Source organism: Nicotiana attenuata, unplaced genomic scaffold (assembly GCF_001879085.1).
Source record: "Nicotiana attenuata strain UT unplaced genomic scaffold, NIATTr2, whole genome shotgun sequence".
Classification (NCBI taxonomy): Eukaryota; Viridiplantae; Streptophyta; class Magnoliopsida; order Solanales; family Solanaceae; genus Nicotiana; species Nicotiana attenuata.
Window position 1 is genome coordinate 264,394 of NW_017671409.1, and position 16,970 is coordinate 281,363.

The window sequence follows — 16,970 nt, forward strand, 5'->3', positions numbered from 1 at the left end:
CTTCAAAATTTGGGACATAAGGCACAAGTCTTACCGGCGATATTCAACATTCAACCAATTGAGATGTGAACTTTTGATCCCTTTACTAAGTAATAAATTTTACGAAGTTAACATATTAGTAAAATTTGAACTATTCAATTATCCATGTGCTATGCTAAATTTGCATTGTTACTCAATTCTAAAAAAATATAACATATTACTTATATAAAGGGATAATAAATACATATATTTTTATTAATTGAAGGTTAAATACGCTTAACCAAATATCACAATAATCAAACTAAGAAATGCCAATAACTGAAGGATCAAATGAGTAATTATCCAATTTTAGTGTGCAAGTTACATATTTGGCCAAGTCAACCAAATATAATTACATCCTACATATATATATATATATATATATATATATATATATATATATATATATATATATATATATATATATATATGCTTTCTCAAATGTTAATATACAAACGATACACACTTCGCCTGCTATTATTTTTGGGAGCTGCTATACTATTTAGTATTCCCAAAATTTTTAAGAGAAATTTTCATAAAGCACTATCTTTTAGTAGTAATTAGCTATCTATAGATACCATTTGCTATATTACGGATTATAGATACCTTTTATATGGTTATAAGATGTAGTTGTGTATTTAAGCTATTGTATTCATGAATACAGTAGCAAAAATAGGCGTGAATCAAGGAAGTCCAGCTAATCAGGTTATAAGATGTAGTTGATGTATTTAAGTTATTGTATTCATGAATACAGTAGCAAAAATAGGCGTGAATCAGGGAAGTCCAGCTAATCAGTTGTTGTATTCGAGTGTATTCGACTGTATTCATGGAGTGAAACATGGGATTACAGCTGGACAAATTATTGTATTCGATTGTATTCACGGCGCAAAATGAGGGATTACACTATTTTTAAAACGAAAAGTGAATCAATTAACATAATAGACTCCTACTATAACTTAACAAACTCAATTATAACACACAAAATTTGTNAGTTATTGCTGCCTTTATATCAATGTATATCACAATAAAAATATTATATTATTTGTACATCACAGTGTATCGCACATCGGACATGTGTATACCAAAATAGATATCATAAGTTTATTTTTCTTCTTTATGCATATCAAAAATTAATTTTCTTTGTATACCAAAATATTATTTACTCCACAATTATATTTATTATTGTTATATTTTAGAACTTGCTTAAACATGCTATATCAAAATTTTATTTTCTTTTTTTGATCAATATTAAATAATTATATTATTTGTATATCATAGTGTATAACATAATACTAATGTGTATATCAAAACAATTTATTAAAATTTTATTTTCCTTCTTTCTATAACACATTTCAAATTGGAACCTCAAGTTCAAGACGACTCCACACGTGTATCCGCTATTGTAACCCGTGTATATCTCTATGTACATCAGTGATATCTCGTGTATATTATGTGAATCTATGTATATCCATGAAAATTTGTGTTATATATACGATATACAAGTGATATACACGGGCGTCCATAAAAACTTGTGTTGTATATACGATATCCAAAATGATATATACAGACGTCCTTAAAAACTTGTGTGTGATATACACGATATACAATATGATATACAAGATATACAGTATGATACACACATATCGTAGTTGGATTTTTAGGTCTGATTTTTAACCTAAAACTAGTCTAATTCACTTCTAATCTTGCTCAAATTTTGTATATAGCCTCGTTTGGGTATTTTAAACCAAATTCAATCACACCCACTCATTCAATCCGACCAAAAAAAGGAAGAGAGAAGAAAAACAAAGTTTAAATATATTTTCTCTCTCTTAGTTTTTGCTAATCTTGGTCAAATTTTGTATATAGTCTCCTTTAGATATTTTCAACCAATTTCAATCACATTCACTCATTCAATCCAAAAAAAAGAGAAAAAAAATAAAGTTGAAATATATTTTTTCTCTGTGTACTTTTATCTTCCACTTTATTTACGTTCTTTGTGTATCTTCTGATTTTTTATTTATTATCCACTATAGCAATGTATATAAGTTTAGAGCAAGTTCTAGACAGAAAAATAATAAACTTATGAAACACAAAGAAGAAAAATNAAATTATATTAATTAAGAAAAAACTTATGAATACATTCATGGCATATAGCGAGACAATGAATACAATGAAATACATAGAATACAGCGGGATACATTGAAATACAATGAGAAAAAAAGACAGTGAATACAATGAAATACATGGAATACAACGAGATACATTGAATTACAATGAAAAAGAAGACAATGAATACATGAAAATACATTGAAATATATTAACAGAAAATTATCCTACAACATCCATATCTCCAAGCTCACCATCTCTGGAGACACCTTTGTCTCCGCTAACAAACCTAAGTTGGCAGAGACAAATATACTTGAGCAACTCCTTCGACTCTGCCCTCCTATTTTCCGCGCATTCTTCGCAATCGGCACCTAATTTGCGAGTGCAACTATACTCTAACAATTCTCCTACTACAATGGAGGATATCGACGGAGGAAAAATGGCAAGCGAACTAGACAGAGAAGAGGAAGAAGCAGCCACCGACTTACTCCGCGATCGATTCCGATTATGCACTATTTCCATTGCTGAAGCCGAGGGTATTTTTTTTAATCAAAACACATACAATAATTTCTGAAGTGGGCTTTGCACAAATCCGGTGGAAGGAGGAGGAGATCGGAAATTTTAATGGGATGGGGAAGAGAATGTGATGTATCAAAGTAGAGAGAGAAAGAAAATAGTGTAACTGATTAGCGTATTTAGTTGCTTAGGGCTAGGGGAAACCAAAATTAAATATTTTGCTATAAACCTTAAAAGGTATCTATAGAATATAATTTTTTTAAATGGTATTTATTTAAAATAAAGAAGGTGTTAACTTTTGGTATAGGAGGTAAAAATTCCAATTTCTAATCACATATAGGCCCGAATAAGATAAAGCACCAAGAGAAAATGACATGGTATAAGGAGAATTTGCAATTTTTGGTATTATATTAGATTTGGCTATAGAAGCCCAAAAAATTGGCACCCAATAACCAAAATTATTTGGGGTTTTGGCATGGTATAACAACATACCCATATAATTGGCAGAAAATAGCCCTAGTTATAGATATTGGTATTAAATAGCCAATAAATGTATATCACAATAATAATAAGTATATCACAATATTTTTTTCTTCTTTGTCTATATCAACATGTATATTAAAATTTTATTTTTATTCTTAGTAAATAAATAATATTATTCTTTGTATATCAATAATATAAAATTATATATATAGTTATTGCTGCCTTTATATCAATGTATATCACAATAAAAATATTATATTATTTGTACATCACAGTGTATCGCACATCGGACATNTATATATATATATATATATATATATATATTATACACATTATTTGATGTGTTATACACTGCGATATACAAATAATATAATTATTTTTATTATAATATACATTATAGAGATAACAATAAATTTTCAATAACTATATCTATAAATTCATAGTTTGGATACACAAAGAAGGAAAATAAAATTTTAATATTCATTTTGATATACACAAAGAACGTAAATAAAGTGCAAAAGCCCAAGTATCAACGAAGCGCGAACTCCATCTTTTCATGCGTCAGAATCATATTGGGCTTTTAGCCAAATGGCCCTTTACTGAGTTCTTCATTTGGGGAAAGAACCGGTAAAGAAATGACATTGTTGAATCGATGAAGAAATTCGTAGAAGCTCAAGAACAATAACCCCTCTTAAAACCCTAGCGCGAAGAAGATCGAGATGCAACGATATCTCGCCAGAAGTGTTTACCTCTGTTCGCGCAGTTTGTTAACACCGAATCCTTACCCTACTACCTCTTCATTTTGGCCCATCTATAGGCGTTTCACATCCAAAAGCCCTAATCAACCTCCTGCTGAATCAAATTCGGATCATACCGATGACAATAACCTTCAAGACGAAGATGATATCAGCAATAAAGGTGATTTTTACCAAAAGTTTCAATCTTTATTAGTTTAGATTAGTTCCGCAGCTTGTTTTTAATTTGTTAGATTTATTTCAATTACTGAAGTTCTGTTTACTAGTTATTTATTCTGATTCTAAGCACCTTGATAATTAGGTTGAAGTAATAGTATTGTTTTAGTTACTGAGAAAGGATTGAAACAAAGATGGAATTCATATATGAAATTGATTTCTTGTCGAATTATTACAGCTTTAAAAAAGCAGATAGATAGATTCTTTGAAGGAGACGAAGAAGCATTCCCATCAATATTTGAAGCCATATTGAAAAGGAAGTTGGCTGGAAAAAGTGAGGAATCAGATGAGGAATTAATGAATGAACTTCAATCCCAGCCTAGACAGCATGATGCTGCTGATAAGGAGTCCGACTCCGATTGAGTTGAAGTTCAGAGTATCAAGTTTTTGTATATTCATGATTCCGTCATTCTAATTGCATAGCCTCTAGATGGCGGGCCTAATACCTTTGAATATGGGGGAAGTACACGGTTAGCCATGTATTTATTTTTAAGCCACTGTTTAAAATGTCTTTAGTCTTTAGCCACTGCTTTAATAAACTTTACTTGCCCGGACGAAAACACCCTTCTGCTCACAAAAGTTCAGGACCAAGTGTCCTTAACTTTTGAACTTGCAACTCTAAGTTCAGGACTTCAGGACTACATGTCCTTAACTTTTGAACTTGGAGCTCGAAGTTCAGGACCACCTGTCCTTAAGTTCTGTGCTTGTAACTCTAATTTAAGGACTACTTGTCCTTAACTTTTGAACTTGTAAGTCTAAGTTCAGGACCTATTGTCCTTAACTTTTGAGCTTGTTAGTTTAAGTTCAGGACCAAGTGTCCTTAACTTTTGAGCTTGTTAGTCTAAGTTCAGGACCAAGTGTCCTTAACTTTTGAACTTGTAACTGTAAATTCAGGACCAAGTGTCCTTAACTTTTGAGCTTGTTAGTCTAAGTTCAGGACCAGGTGTCCTTAACTTTTGAACTTGTAACTGTAAGTTCAAGACCAAGTGTCCTTAACTTTTGAGCTTGTTAGTCTAAGTTCAGGACCTATTGTCCTTAACTTTTGAGCTTGTTAGTCTAAGTTCAGGATCAGGTGTTCTTAACTTTTGAACTTGTAACTGTAAGTTCAAGACCAAGTGTCCTTAACTTTTGAGCTTGTTAGTCTAAGTTCAGGACCTATTGTCCTTAACTTTTGAGCTTGTTAGTCTAAGTTCAAGACTTCAGGACCTATTGTCCTTAACTTTGAACTTGTATCTGTTTCATGGAAGCCTTAAGCATGAAACAGAAGACATTGGAGTCCATAGGATCCTTTAATTCTACAATAACTCCTCCATGCTCATCATTAACCGAAGGAAGCAGCAGCAGCAGCTCATGAATCTTCTTATTTTGAGCCAAAATTCTCCATAAGATATATATATTTATCTGAATTCGGTTCTACTAATTAATTAAGCGATTGTTATGTTAAAAATAATCTCCCAAGCAAGTTATATATAGTGAAGTAAACTTCGATAAAAGTGTTGCATGCGTCAATGCCTGCATGTAGTTGACATTATATAGGCTCCACGGAGAAAGTCCTAAGTCTGGCGTCGTATGCGTATAGACGGTGGTTATTATTGCTAAGCGTTGAAAATGCTGGATAAAAAGTAAATACCACTTTAAAAAGTGGCTACCCCACACGATTTTTATTTGAATAGGGGCAGGCATAGTTTGGGCAAACCCAAAATCCAAACCAACTTTTTGGATTTTCGAATTGCTGATTGGATTTTGGTTTTAATTTTTAAATTTTTTTGGATTTCGAATTGTATATTGGATTTGGTACTTCAAACTTTGGATATCCGAAATTCATATACTTTATATATAGTTCATTATCCATATGTCAATAGTAATAAGTTCAATACCCTATCCATTAGATATTATTCCATATATTCAATAATTAATTACTAAGTTACTATGAGATTACTTTCTATTTGGATATGGTTTTACTATTTCTACTTCTTATTAATGTCTTTACTGTATTTTTTTGATAATTGTTTCATTACATGAATACATCGTTTGGATGATTGCGGTGAGAATGAGAAACTTTCCAGGTAATTTATTATGAGTACTTCATTTGGATATTCATTTTTGTAAAAAGAAGAAACATTTCAACTTATAAGTTAAAAATCGAAAATTCAAAATATCTAAATCGATTAACCCGAAATCGAACTTAAAAAATTTGATCCAATCCGAACTTATTTGGATTGCATTTGGATTGTCATTTCTTCAATCCAAAAAATCGAAAATTCATATTGAAATTTTCATATGCTATCCGAATTGCCCGAACACCCAACCTTTGAAGTACATTTCAAGTACTAATAGTATTAGTTAGTTAATTTAAGTTTCAATTGAAATGCGTAAAATATGAGTTTTAGGCATAAAGGATTAAGTTGGCAGTTTTACCTTTCGCATTTTCATAAGGTAGATTTTAGCACTAATTGCATTGGAGCATCTGGTTCCTCTAAACAGCTTCCTTTCAGCTTTGTTACTTCAGTAATTTGAAAAATCTTAAAGCTTATTTGGATGGTTGTTACACATTGTTTTAAATGTACTATATCGATTTATATTGTATTATGCTATATTATTTTAACGGAAAGGGCCAAAACTGCCCTCAAACTATTCTATTTGGTAAAAATGTGCTCTCCCTCCACTTATTGACCCAAAAATATCACAACCGTTATCTTTCTGGCTCACTTATGTCTCTATGACTAACGGTCAATGCTAAATAAAAAAATTTATTTAAAATACACGTGGCAACTTTTTATTGGTCCAATTAATCTATGACCATAACTAAATAAACTCACCCTTAACTCATTTTTTACCCAACCCAAGTCTTTAAAAAATGACTAAATTATTGAATGTCAAAAAAAATTAATTTCTCCATCATTCCGATTCTACCACCATCATATTTGTCACCATCCCATTTCCTCCTTAGCAACCACGGTTCCATCACATTTTCAGTTTTGGGCAATTTTGTCATTTTTCATATTTTTATCATCTTTTTCATTTTATATTTTTCATTGGAAGTGTCATTTTCCGACAATGTTTTTTAAAAGACCTTAATTTTCACATTCAAATATCACTTACAATGATAAATATTTTTTCCTTTCTCATCACATAAGATAATCAAAGAACCCATTATGAATTCATGGCTTTAAATTCTGGAATAGTCCAATTTTTTCTTATCAATTTTTGTAAATTTTCAAACTATTAATAAGTTGTTAGACCCAAATGGTAATTTATTGTAGAAAATAAAAAATTTATGGCCTAGGTACTCCTCCTTGAACAAAATCCTAATTTTACAACAAAAAAAGGATTCCAAATCGGGAAAAAAGGCCTAATACATCGTTAGCCCCTTAAAGTTGTCCTCACTTTTCACTTACACACTCTATCTTAAGTTCGTTCCTGTAACAACCCGACCAGTCGTTTTACCTTTTAGAACCTCGTTCCCCTAAGTAAAGCCTCCCGTACTTGCTTTAATCAATTTACAACTTGCGGGGGCGGTCGATTCGGGAGTTAGAAGAGTTTTTGAGTGAAAAATGCCTAATTGTTTCTTTAAGAATTCCTTAAAAGCCCAAGTTCGACTTTGGTCAACTTTCTTGGGAAACGGACCCGGATTCGTGATTTGGCAATTTCTGAGGGTCCGTGGGAAAATATTGGACCTGGGCGTATGTCCGGAATCGAATTCCGAGGTCCCTAGCACGAGTAATGAATTTTTATTTAAAATTGTTTAATTGAAGCTTTAAAGAACTAAAGAAACTAAGAAATTATTGATTCCCTAGGTATCGGGCTCGGATTTTGGTTCCGAAGCTTTGTACAGGTCCGTAATGTCATTTATGACTTTGCCGTGAAATTTGGTGCCAATCCGAGTAGTTTAAGAGCGTTTTGACCCGTTAGAAGAGAATTAAGAACTTGAAGATTCAATAGTTTGATTCATTTGGTTTTATGGGGTGATTCCGAGATTTAGCGTTGTTTTGGGAGTTCCGAGGGTTCGAGTAGGTCCGCCTCGTGATTTCAGACTTGTCGGTATGTTCGGACGGGGCCCGGGATCCCCGAGCGTCAAACAAGCGAGGTTCGAGCTAAGTAAGAAAATTGAAGAAGAGCTGAAGTTGCTGCTTCTGTCATAACTGCATCTGCGGTTCTTGGACCGCAGATGCGGTCGGCCCATCCAAAAGCGAAAAGGGCCAAGTCAAGGGGAAACCGCAGAAGCGGCCCAGAGACCGCAGAAGCGGTTCCGCTTAAGCGGCCCCCAGACCGCAGAAGCGGTCCAGCTCCTTAGGCCCAAATCCGCAGAAGTGGACCCGCAAAAGCGGGCATCTGACCGCAGAAGCGGTCCAGGCTTCTTGGGCCATCTCCACAAAAGCGGGCCTGTTTTCGCCGAAGCGGTTTCCGCAGAAGCGGTCATGGCACCGCAGAAGCGGAAATCGCTGGGGCAGAGAGTTCATTTAATTCGAACTCAAAGCCATTTATTTCATTCACAACTCCACACTTGGGCGATTTGGGGTGCTTCCAAAGAGAGAATTTCCACATAGTATTGTAAGGTAAGTAATCTTCCTCCATTCTTAGTTTAATTACATGAACATTAGGTAGATTAAATACTAAAATTAAGTAAAAATCAAGGGTTAGAGCTAGACCTATGATTTTAGTAAAACTAAGATTTAAGCATGTAAATTGCTAAGTAATGAACTAGCAATGATGTATTATTGATCCTTAGGTTGTAGAGAACAATTTCCTTTAAAAAATATTGGAATCCGGACACGTGGGCTCGGGATCGGAATTTAGAAAACTTGTGAAAAGGATTGGGAAATGACTTAAATGGCTAGAATTCGATCTTGTAAACTTATATTGACTAGTTCTTACTTCCTTTAACTAGTTTATGATCGTTTGGCTCCAACTTGAGGGCTTGGGCTTGTTTTCGATATTGGAAGTGCGGTTTGGAGCGAGGTGAGTCTCCTTTCTAACCTTGTAAGAGGGAATTGTCCCCATAGGTGTAATAACTGAATAATTATTGCTAAATGCGGGGGCTACGTACGTACTAGGTGACAAGAGTCCGTGCGTAGCTACTATGATATTAATTGTATGGGTAGTTTAGGACCCACATCATGCCTAATTTGAAAGTATCTCTTATTTAAATTGCCACTATGATCGGTCATGATATGCTACAGACTTAAAGGAAATATGAAGTGAACGTATGAACTCGTTAAGCCTTGGTAAGAGCTTCCTGGTATATGTATGAAACCTTCGTGTGCATTCTTGATGTTTTCTTGATATTTATGGATCGGGCCGATCGCCTCGGTGAGAATAGATGCATCTATTGTTCGTGTCGTTCGACCCTCGGCAGTGCACATTTTAATTCTGTTGGAGCGGGCCGTCGACCTCGGTGTGATTGCATATGATATATATATATATATATATATATATATATATATATATATATATATATATATATATATATATATTTATATACTTGAACATGACATGCCTACTTGCTTAGAAATTGAAAATGTAAAAATGGAAACTGAAATAAGGACAAGAACATGATTATTGCTCTTTGTTATAACTTGTTAAATATTGGTGACTTTCATGCTTAGAATAGCATAATTATATTATATTATCTTGACCCTAGTGAGTATCAAGTCGACCTCTCGTCTCTACTTCTTCGAGATTAGGCGGGATACTCACTGGGTACATAATGTTTATGTACTCATGCTACGCTTCTATACTTAAATGTATAGGGTCTGAGGCAGGTGGATCCGGTTATTTCTCTGGTGCGCATTCGTGAGCAGGCTTGGGACTTTTACGGTGAGCTGCTTTCCTTCCATGTCGATCCGCAACCGAAGAAGTCTTTCTTTTGTATTGTTATTTTCTGTCTATTCGGATCCAGACAGTATGGTAGTGTGGTATCCTTTTGGATGTATATTCTAATAGTTGCCCGTAGCTTGTGACACCAGGTTCTGGCACACACTTTGGTAGACGATTATTTTGGGGTTGTGTAAACATATTATTACAATATTCGGTTCTTCTGGTTTAAACTCCAATTTGAGTGTTTATTTCACTTGTTTTAATTAACAGCAACATAAGTATTTTAGAAATGTTTCCGCAATTGGCTTGCCTGACAAGGGTGTCAGGCGCTCTCATGACCTATTGTGAAAATGGATCGTGACAGTTCCATTTGAACACTTCAACCATATCTCATATGTGTCATTCAGAAACAAAAAACTGACATGGCAAGTTAAGTGTTCCTCACATCTTCCAGGCGCGTGAAATGGTCCAAAAAACAAACTCCTCACCCTTTTTCTCTTTTTTTCTTTTTTCTATCTTCCTCTCCTTCATTTTTGAAATCCTTCAGAATATCTTCATCAAATCGGTATATGCTGCTCTGTCCCACGCCGAAACTGTAACCGAAGAAGATTTAATTTAACTTGTATTAACGGGAACTAAGAAAGAACCCTGAGAGTGTGAAATTTGTCTAGTTGAAGAACTTTTCTGTAACGAGCTACTACAGGTGAAGAATGAAGCTTTTTGAGTACAATTCTAGCGGTGGTAATAATGATGACAGAGTTTTATGGGAGCTCGGACTTCCCCGCGCCGACGATCTCACGTCGTTGACTCTGCAGTTGATTCTGGCCGAACTTGCTTCTGCGTTCAGAATCTCGCCGGAATCCTCTCAGTCCGTGACTGACCACCAGCAATTTCTAGATGTGCTTTCTCAGATCAAACCTGGGGAAGAAAATGAAGGAGGTGGAGAGTTTTGCGAAGACAAAGTGGGAAGGTGGGGGGTCGTCGGGAAGATGACGGAAGGAGGGAGATCATCGGAGAAGATGACGAAGGGGTGGGGGCTGGTTCTTTTTTTATTTTATTTTAATTTATGTAAGTTAAATCCACGTGTCCTTATCTTATTCGTCACTTTGACGTGTAAATTATACGCATCTTTTGTGTTTGACTGCCTATTAATTTTGTGTCCAAATGGCACATATTAGATATGGATGAAGTGTTCAAATCGAACGAACTTAAGATAGAGTGTGTAAGTGAAAAGTGAGGACAACTTTAAGGGGCTGCCGATATATTTGGCCGGAAAAAAATAAAGATTTTCAAATCGGACCCTATTCGATTAGCGTAATATTCTTGCTGTTATTGTTCGGAAATGGAGGAATGGAGCAAACATGAGAATCATGGTTCTACTGACAGCGTTGTTACTATGGAGGAAAGGGGGTGGTGGCAGCTATGGTGATGGTAGAGTTGAAAAGATGGAGAAGTTTTTTTTTTTTTTTTTTTTGACAATCAAGAGTTTGACCCTTTTTTTAGGTGGGTCGGATTTTAGGGTTGGGTAAAAAAAGGGTTAAAGGTGGGTTTATTTAATTGGGTTATGATTTAAAATTGGACCAACAAGAAGTTGTCATGTGTAATTTAAATAATTTTATTATTATTTGGCACACTGTTAGTCGTAGGAGCATAAGTGAGCCATAAAGATAATGGTTTGGGCTCAATAGGTGGACGAAAGGCATATTTGTACCATATCGAATAGTCTGAGGATAATTTTGGACCTTTTACGTTGTTTTAATAATACAATATTTGAGTAGATTTTTTTTCTCGCTTCGTAATGTCACATCCAACAATTTGAAGAATAATCATACAATATTATCAAAAAAGTAGAATATGGAGTAGAGTAATTATTAAAAGTAGGTTAAAGAGTAATTAGAAGTATATTAAGGATAAGATGAGAAAAAAAGTAATGTAACAACATGAATCCACCAAATCGCTGGTTACATAAAAGGGGTCTTTTTATCGTTGTATAACAAAGTTTAACAGTATAATATAATAAAATTAAAAATAATTAAAATAAATATTGTATTTAAAATAACAATACGATGCAATAGATAACAACCATCCAAACAAACTGTTAGTGAATGGCTTATGATTTTAGACAATAGAGTTTGATGGCCAATGACAAATAGCAAGAGGCTTACCTTGATCCAGAGGAATCTGAAATTTTAATCTTTACTTTCTTTTTCAGCTTTACCATTTCCTGAATATTAAAAAAAAAAAAAAACTTAATGTTAAGTAGATGATTTACAAAATTTAAATTCTAACTAGTTACTATACATAAACTCTAACAACTTAGCAAATTTAATGTTCTTGTTTAGATTTCTAACTTTACACAATTTGATTTCATCTTTATTTAAAATTGCCATTTCGAAGGGAGGGGAACTGGACTCTGCCTCTTCTATTATATTTACATTACATTACGGAGAAGTCCATTCTCGTCATGAGGCTTAAACTGCCAGACAGAGACGAGCTAGCTGGACTCTTACGTAATTGAGTATAGAAAGAGGAATCGTCTTATGTGCGGATTGAAGTGCGTGATAGAGATAGATGCTTCCGTAAGTTTACTTTTTTCAGGAAAGCGGGATTTCTCCCGTGACGTCCAATAAGAGCACCTGCTTTCCTAACCTTTTTCGATAAAGTTTATCCATCCTTTTTCAAGATGTAATATAATATTTTATAACAAATAAATGACAAATTGACAAGAGTAAAATATCAACAAAAAATTATTTTACCATGTAAATAAACACGATTAAACAGCAAACATTTACAAAATAAACCAAAAAAACACACACAAGAATATAAAATAAACTATGTGTAGTAAAAGCAACATAAATTTTTAAATTAAGAGGGTGTTTGGCTAAGCTTATAAGGCAGTTGACCAGCTTATAAGTACTTTTTGGCTTATCTACGCGTTTGGTAAAATTAAAAGTGCTTATAAGTTAAGTGCTTATAAGCCATAAATAAGTCAAAAGCCATAAGTTGGTCTCCCCCAACTTATCAAATTTCAGCTTATAAGCACTTTAAGTTTGACCAAAATATTTACTATTCTATCTCTAAAATACTTCTTTTTAAAACAAAACTCTTCGTATACCCAGTTCTTCAACTGCATATTATTAATTTCAGCACTTTTATCCAAACACATAACTGCTTATCTTTTAAATCAGTTTCAGCACATAAAAGTACTTTTCAGCACCTAATGCTTATCAGCTATTCTAAATCAGCTAAGCCAAACGGGCTCTAAGTTTATTAAATAATCAACTTTCACCGCTAATACAAGGTGGGCTTTTTTCATGGTTGAAGTGATACTTGTAGACTTACTATAAATTGGAAATTTGAAGTGGAGAGAGAAGGGAATAAAAAAAAATATAATTTGTAATGTCAATTCTTTCCACCTTAACTATCCATTAACAGAAATTATTCCAAAAGACGAGGAATAAAAATGAAAAGGAAACCAGAGGGACAGGAGAAAAATAACAATAACAACAATGACCCATTAGAATCCACCGGTGGGATTTGGGGAGGGTAGTATGTATGCAGACCTTATCCCTACCACGAAAAAGGTAGAGAAACTGTTTCCGGAAGACCCTCGACTCATAAACACTAGATTTGTAACAAGAAAACCCAAAATAATATCAGCACCGTGAGAGATAACAAATAAATGGAAAAACAATAACACAAATAATATGCAAAAGTATAAAACATAACATAAATCGCTAGTAATGCTAGACAAACCACTATTATAGACCGGAGAAAAAGAAGAATAAAAAAAAAGAGAAATTATGCGCTATGACCGCTGAAATACCAGTTTACTTTATAAACATTTAAAATATTTATTTTACCTAGTTTACCAAAAAGAATTTATTTCAATTTCAGAGTCAACATCCAAAAGTAAATTTTTTAGTAAAAAACGCTTCGTCGTCGGGAAAAACAAACAATTAAGCAAAACCCCCCATTTTAACATTCTTTTCGATCTACAATGTTTTCTTTTTCTTTTAGTAAAAATGTAAAAATTAGTTGTCATTCCTATGTTATTTCCCTGTGTAGTATCTGAAGGCAAAGTTGAAACACAGAGGGAGCTAAAACCCTAAAACCATGAGACGAGCTCTTTCTTCTTTGTGCTCTCGCAATCTCCACACTTCTCAAAAATTTAAACCAAATCTGAATTATATCAACAGCAGCAGCAGTAAAATCATACACTCCCCGGTTATTTCTCATTTCCCTTCAAAGTTTAAATTCTTCTCATCATCAGAAAATGATTCATCGAATCAGAACGCATCTGAACCAAGCCCTCAGTCCGAGACGCCCGAAACTAGCTTGGCCGAACCCACAAAGAAAGAGGTCTCTCTCAATGTTGAAGATATCAACAATAAAGGTGAGAAAGCTTGTATTTTGTGATCTTCATATCTTTTTGGGGATTCAGTGGAGATTATTTGTGAAATCTGAGAAAATGGGGGTTATGGGGTTAATTTTTTCGCTGAAAAAAGTATGGACGAAATTAGTTTTTGGTCTATGATGCATGTAGTATACTAGGAAACTGCATTATTTGGGGATTTTGCTGATTAATCTTTATAAAAAGAGTGATTTTTATGGTTAATCATTACTTTAATGGATCTCTCTTGCTATGATTGATGCTGAGTTACCCGTATCTGTGTTGGTGGGAGGTAGCATGTACTTGATGGGATAGTTGAGATGCGTAAGCTGCTCGGACACCACAAGTTATAAATAAAATAAAAGAAAATAATTGATGCTGATTGCTGACTATAAGATATTGGAGAAAATTTAAGGGATAGAATTCTGGATTCTAGTTTATTATCGTCTCTATGTTTGTTATTCCGTTTGTTGTATAAGATCGGGGATTATATATTTTAAATTTAATTGGGTATCTTGGTTTCATATTAAGTAATCTCGTTTGTTATATCTGCTGTAGAGTTGAAGACGCGGATTGAGGAGTACTTCAACAAAGGCAATGAAGAGGCGCTTCCGTCAATTCTTGAAGCAATTTTAAAGAGGAAATTGACGAGAAAGCATGAGCACACAGATGATGAGTTAATGGAGGAGCTTCAAATGAAACCCCTGGATGATGTAAATGACCAAGAGTTTGAATCAGATTTCGAGGATGCTCACTCCACTGATGAAGAGATTGAAGATTTGTATGACACAACTGATTTGGTAAAGAGGAGAATGGCATCTGATCAATTCTTCAACATGGATGACAGAAAGTGGGATGATATGATAAAAGAGGCTACCGAGCATGGGTATCTTAGGGATACGAAGGAGTGTGAGGAAATTTTGCAGGACATGCTTAGCTGGGATAAAATTCTACCTGGTACTACTTTTGTATGCTCTTCTGACTTCTTTAAAAGTTTTTCGGATTATGCAGGTGCATAATATCTGTGCTCCAATTAAAAATGAAAAAACAATATTTATGCTCCAATTCAGTATCCTGCTGATAATGCACGAACTTTGATGGGCACAGGGTGTGATTTCCATAATGAGTTTTTATATTTCAGTAAATTTTTGTTTTCTAATTCCTTTCTCGTTAGGTTTATGAAATTGGTACAGTGATGGAAAGGTATAGTTAAGAAAAGAATGGTTAAACTTCAAAGAGGTGTGGTTGGAATGCTGGAAAAGTAGGTTAAGGTTTCTTGATCGTGCGAATTACATGTTACCTGCGTAACAAAATTCTTTAACTCTTCGGTCAGTTAAATATCCTCGCTGGATAAATTTTTGAAAGCTTGTATGAAGTTACAAGCTTTATTATATTTCAGTTTCACGTAATGTTGTCTCTTTAAGACATTACTTGAACTTGTCTTTTACAGGATGTAGAGTCAGTTTTTGGTCATCTTTTTGATGTTCCAATCTAATGTTGTATTTGGATTCTTTACTCATTGGATGTTTTATTTTGCCCAGATGAAATTAAGAAGAAGGTGGAAGTTAAGTTTGATGAGATAGGTGAAAGGGTTGAAAAAGGTGAGATTACTCCTGAAGAAGGCTATGCATTGTTCAAGGAGTTTGAGGATGGGGTGGTCGTGGAGTGCGCAAAACTGATGGAGAAGGATGCTCCACAGTTTGATGAGAATATGTTGCCAGATAAGAACAAGAATTTGGATGACCCGCCAGGTGAAGGGCCGGTTCTTAGATGGCAAACAAGGGTGGTCTTTGCTCCTGGTGGTGATGCATGGCATCCAAAAAACAGGAAAGTCAAATTGGCTGTTACGGTGAAAGAGTTGGGTCTGTCAAAGCATCAATTTCGTCGCTTAAGAGAATTGGTTGGAAACCGCTACCATCCTGGGAGAGACGAGCTTACCATAACTAGTGAAAGGTAAGGTCACATTGTGGGTCATCTGAATTATTAGTGTCTGATCTTGTTACGGGGTCGCTGGTACTGTATGTTTAGGCTTAGCTTCTAACTGAGTTTTATTATGTAACTACCTGTTGAAACAATTAGTTAGGAATTATTTGACTGCTGCTTATTGGTGCTCCTTTATACACGCATTTGAAGCTTGTGAAGCTTACCAGGAATAAAATGTTTCTTTTTCCTCAGATTTGAACACCGCGAGGAGAATAGGAAGGACTGCCTGAGGACTCTATTTGGTCTCATTGAAGAGGCTGGAAAGGCTAACAAAATGGTAGAGGATGTTCGAACTTCATATGTGAAGCAGAGACTCAAAGCAAATCCTGCATTCATGGAAAGGCTGCGTGCAAAAACCATGAAGCTAAAAGAATCTAGCTTGCTGCATGCATGACATAAGCTCTTTCCAGCTGGCATTTCTTGTAGAAGATAAAGGAGAGGTTATTGATGTGCCTTCTCTTTGATATTTTAGAACGTTTTTCCACATTCACTATTAGTACAGGTTTGCAAGGGCAACTCTTACATGGTCTGGTGCGAAAGAATTATCAGTTACTTTTGGTGGCATGGTGATGTATTAGCTACCCTTGTTCTCAAACCATATCAAGAAGATTGGAATGCCTAGGTTCGAAGAGTACTAGAAACCATGTTAACGAGATGACCTATTTGTACTTTAACAGCTGCCC

At 34.5% G+C, this 16,970-nt stretch overlaps 2 protein-coding genes across 3 annotated transcripts in view; both read left to right on the forward strand.

The window, feature by feature from the left end:
• Positions 1–3,709: 3,709 nt before the first annotated feature.
• LOC109208111 lies at positions 3,710–4,648 on the forward strand. Its single transcript, XM_019371150.1, has 2 exons — positions 3,710–4,041; positions 4,273–4,648. The coding sequence occupies exons 1-2, from the start codon at positions 3,843–3,845 to the stop codon at positions 4,455–4,457; spliced, it is 384 nt and encodes a 127-aa protein (XP_019226695.1). The 5' UTR covers positions 3,710–3,842; the 3' UTR covers positions 4,458–4,648.
• A 9,280-nt stretch (positions 4,649–13,928) lies between these two features.
• Positions 13,929–16,970, forward strand: part of LOC109208122 — a 3,770-nt gene continuing 728 nt past the window's right edge. Inside the window, exons 1-4 of one of the 2 annotated variants that reach the window (XM_019371164.1) lie at positions 13,929–14,307; positions 14,863–15,261; positions 15,846–16,257; positions 16,480–16,908. In XM_019371164.1, the coding sequence (XP_019226709.1) occupies positions 14,028–14,307; positions 14,863–15,261; positions 15,846–16,257; positions 16,480–16,681 (1,293 nt within the window). In that variant the 5' untranslated portion in view covers positions 13,929–14,027 and the 3' untranslated portion in view covers positions 16,682–16,908. Of the gene's footprint in view, positions 14,308–14,862; positions 15,262–15,845; positions 16,258–16,479; positions 16,909–16,970 lie in introns of those variants that run through there. The other variant, XM_019371163.1, reaches the window with a different exon arrangement.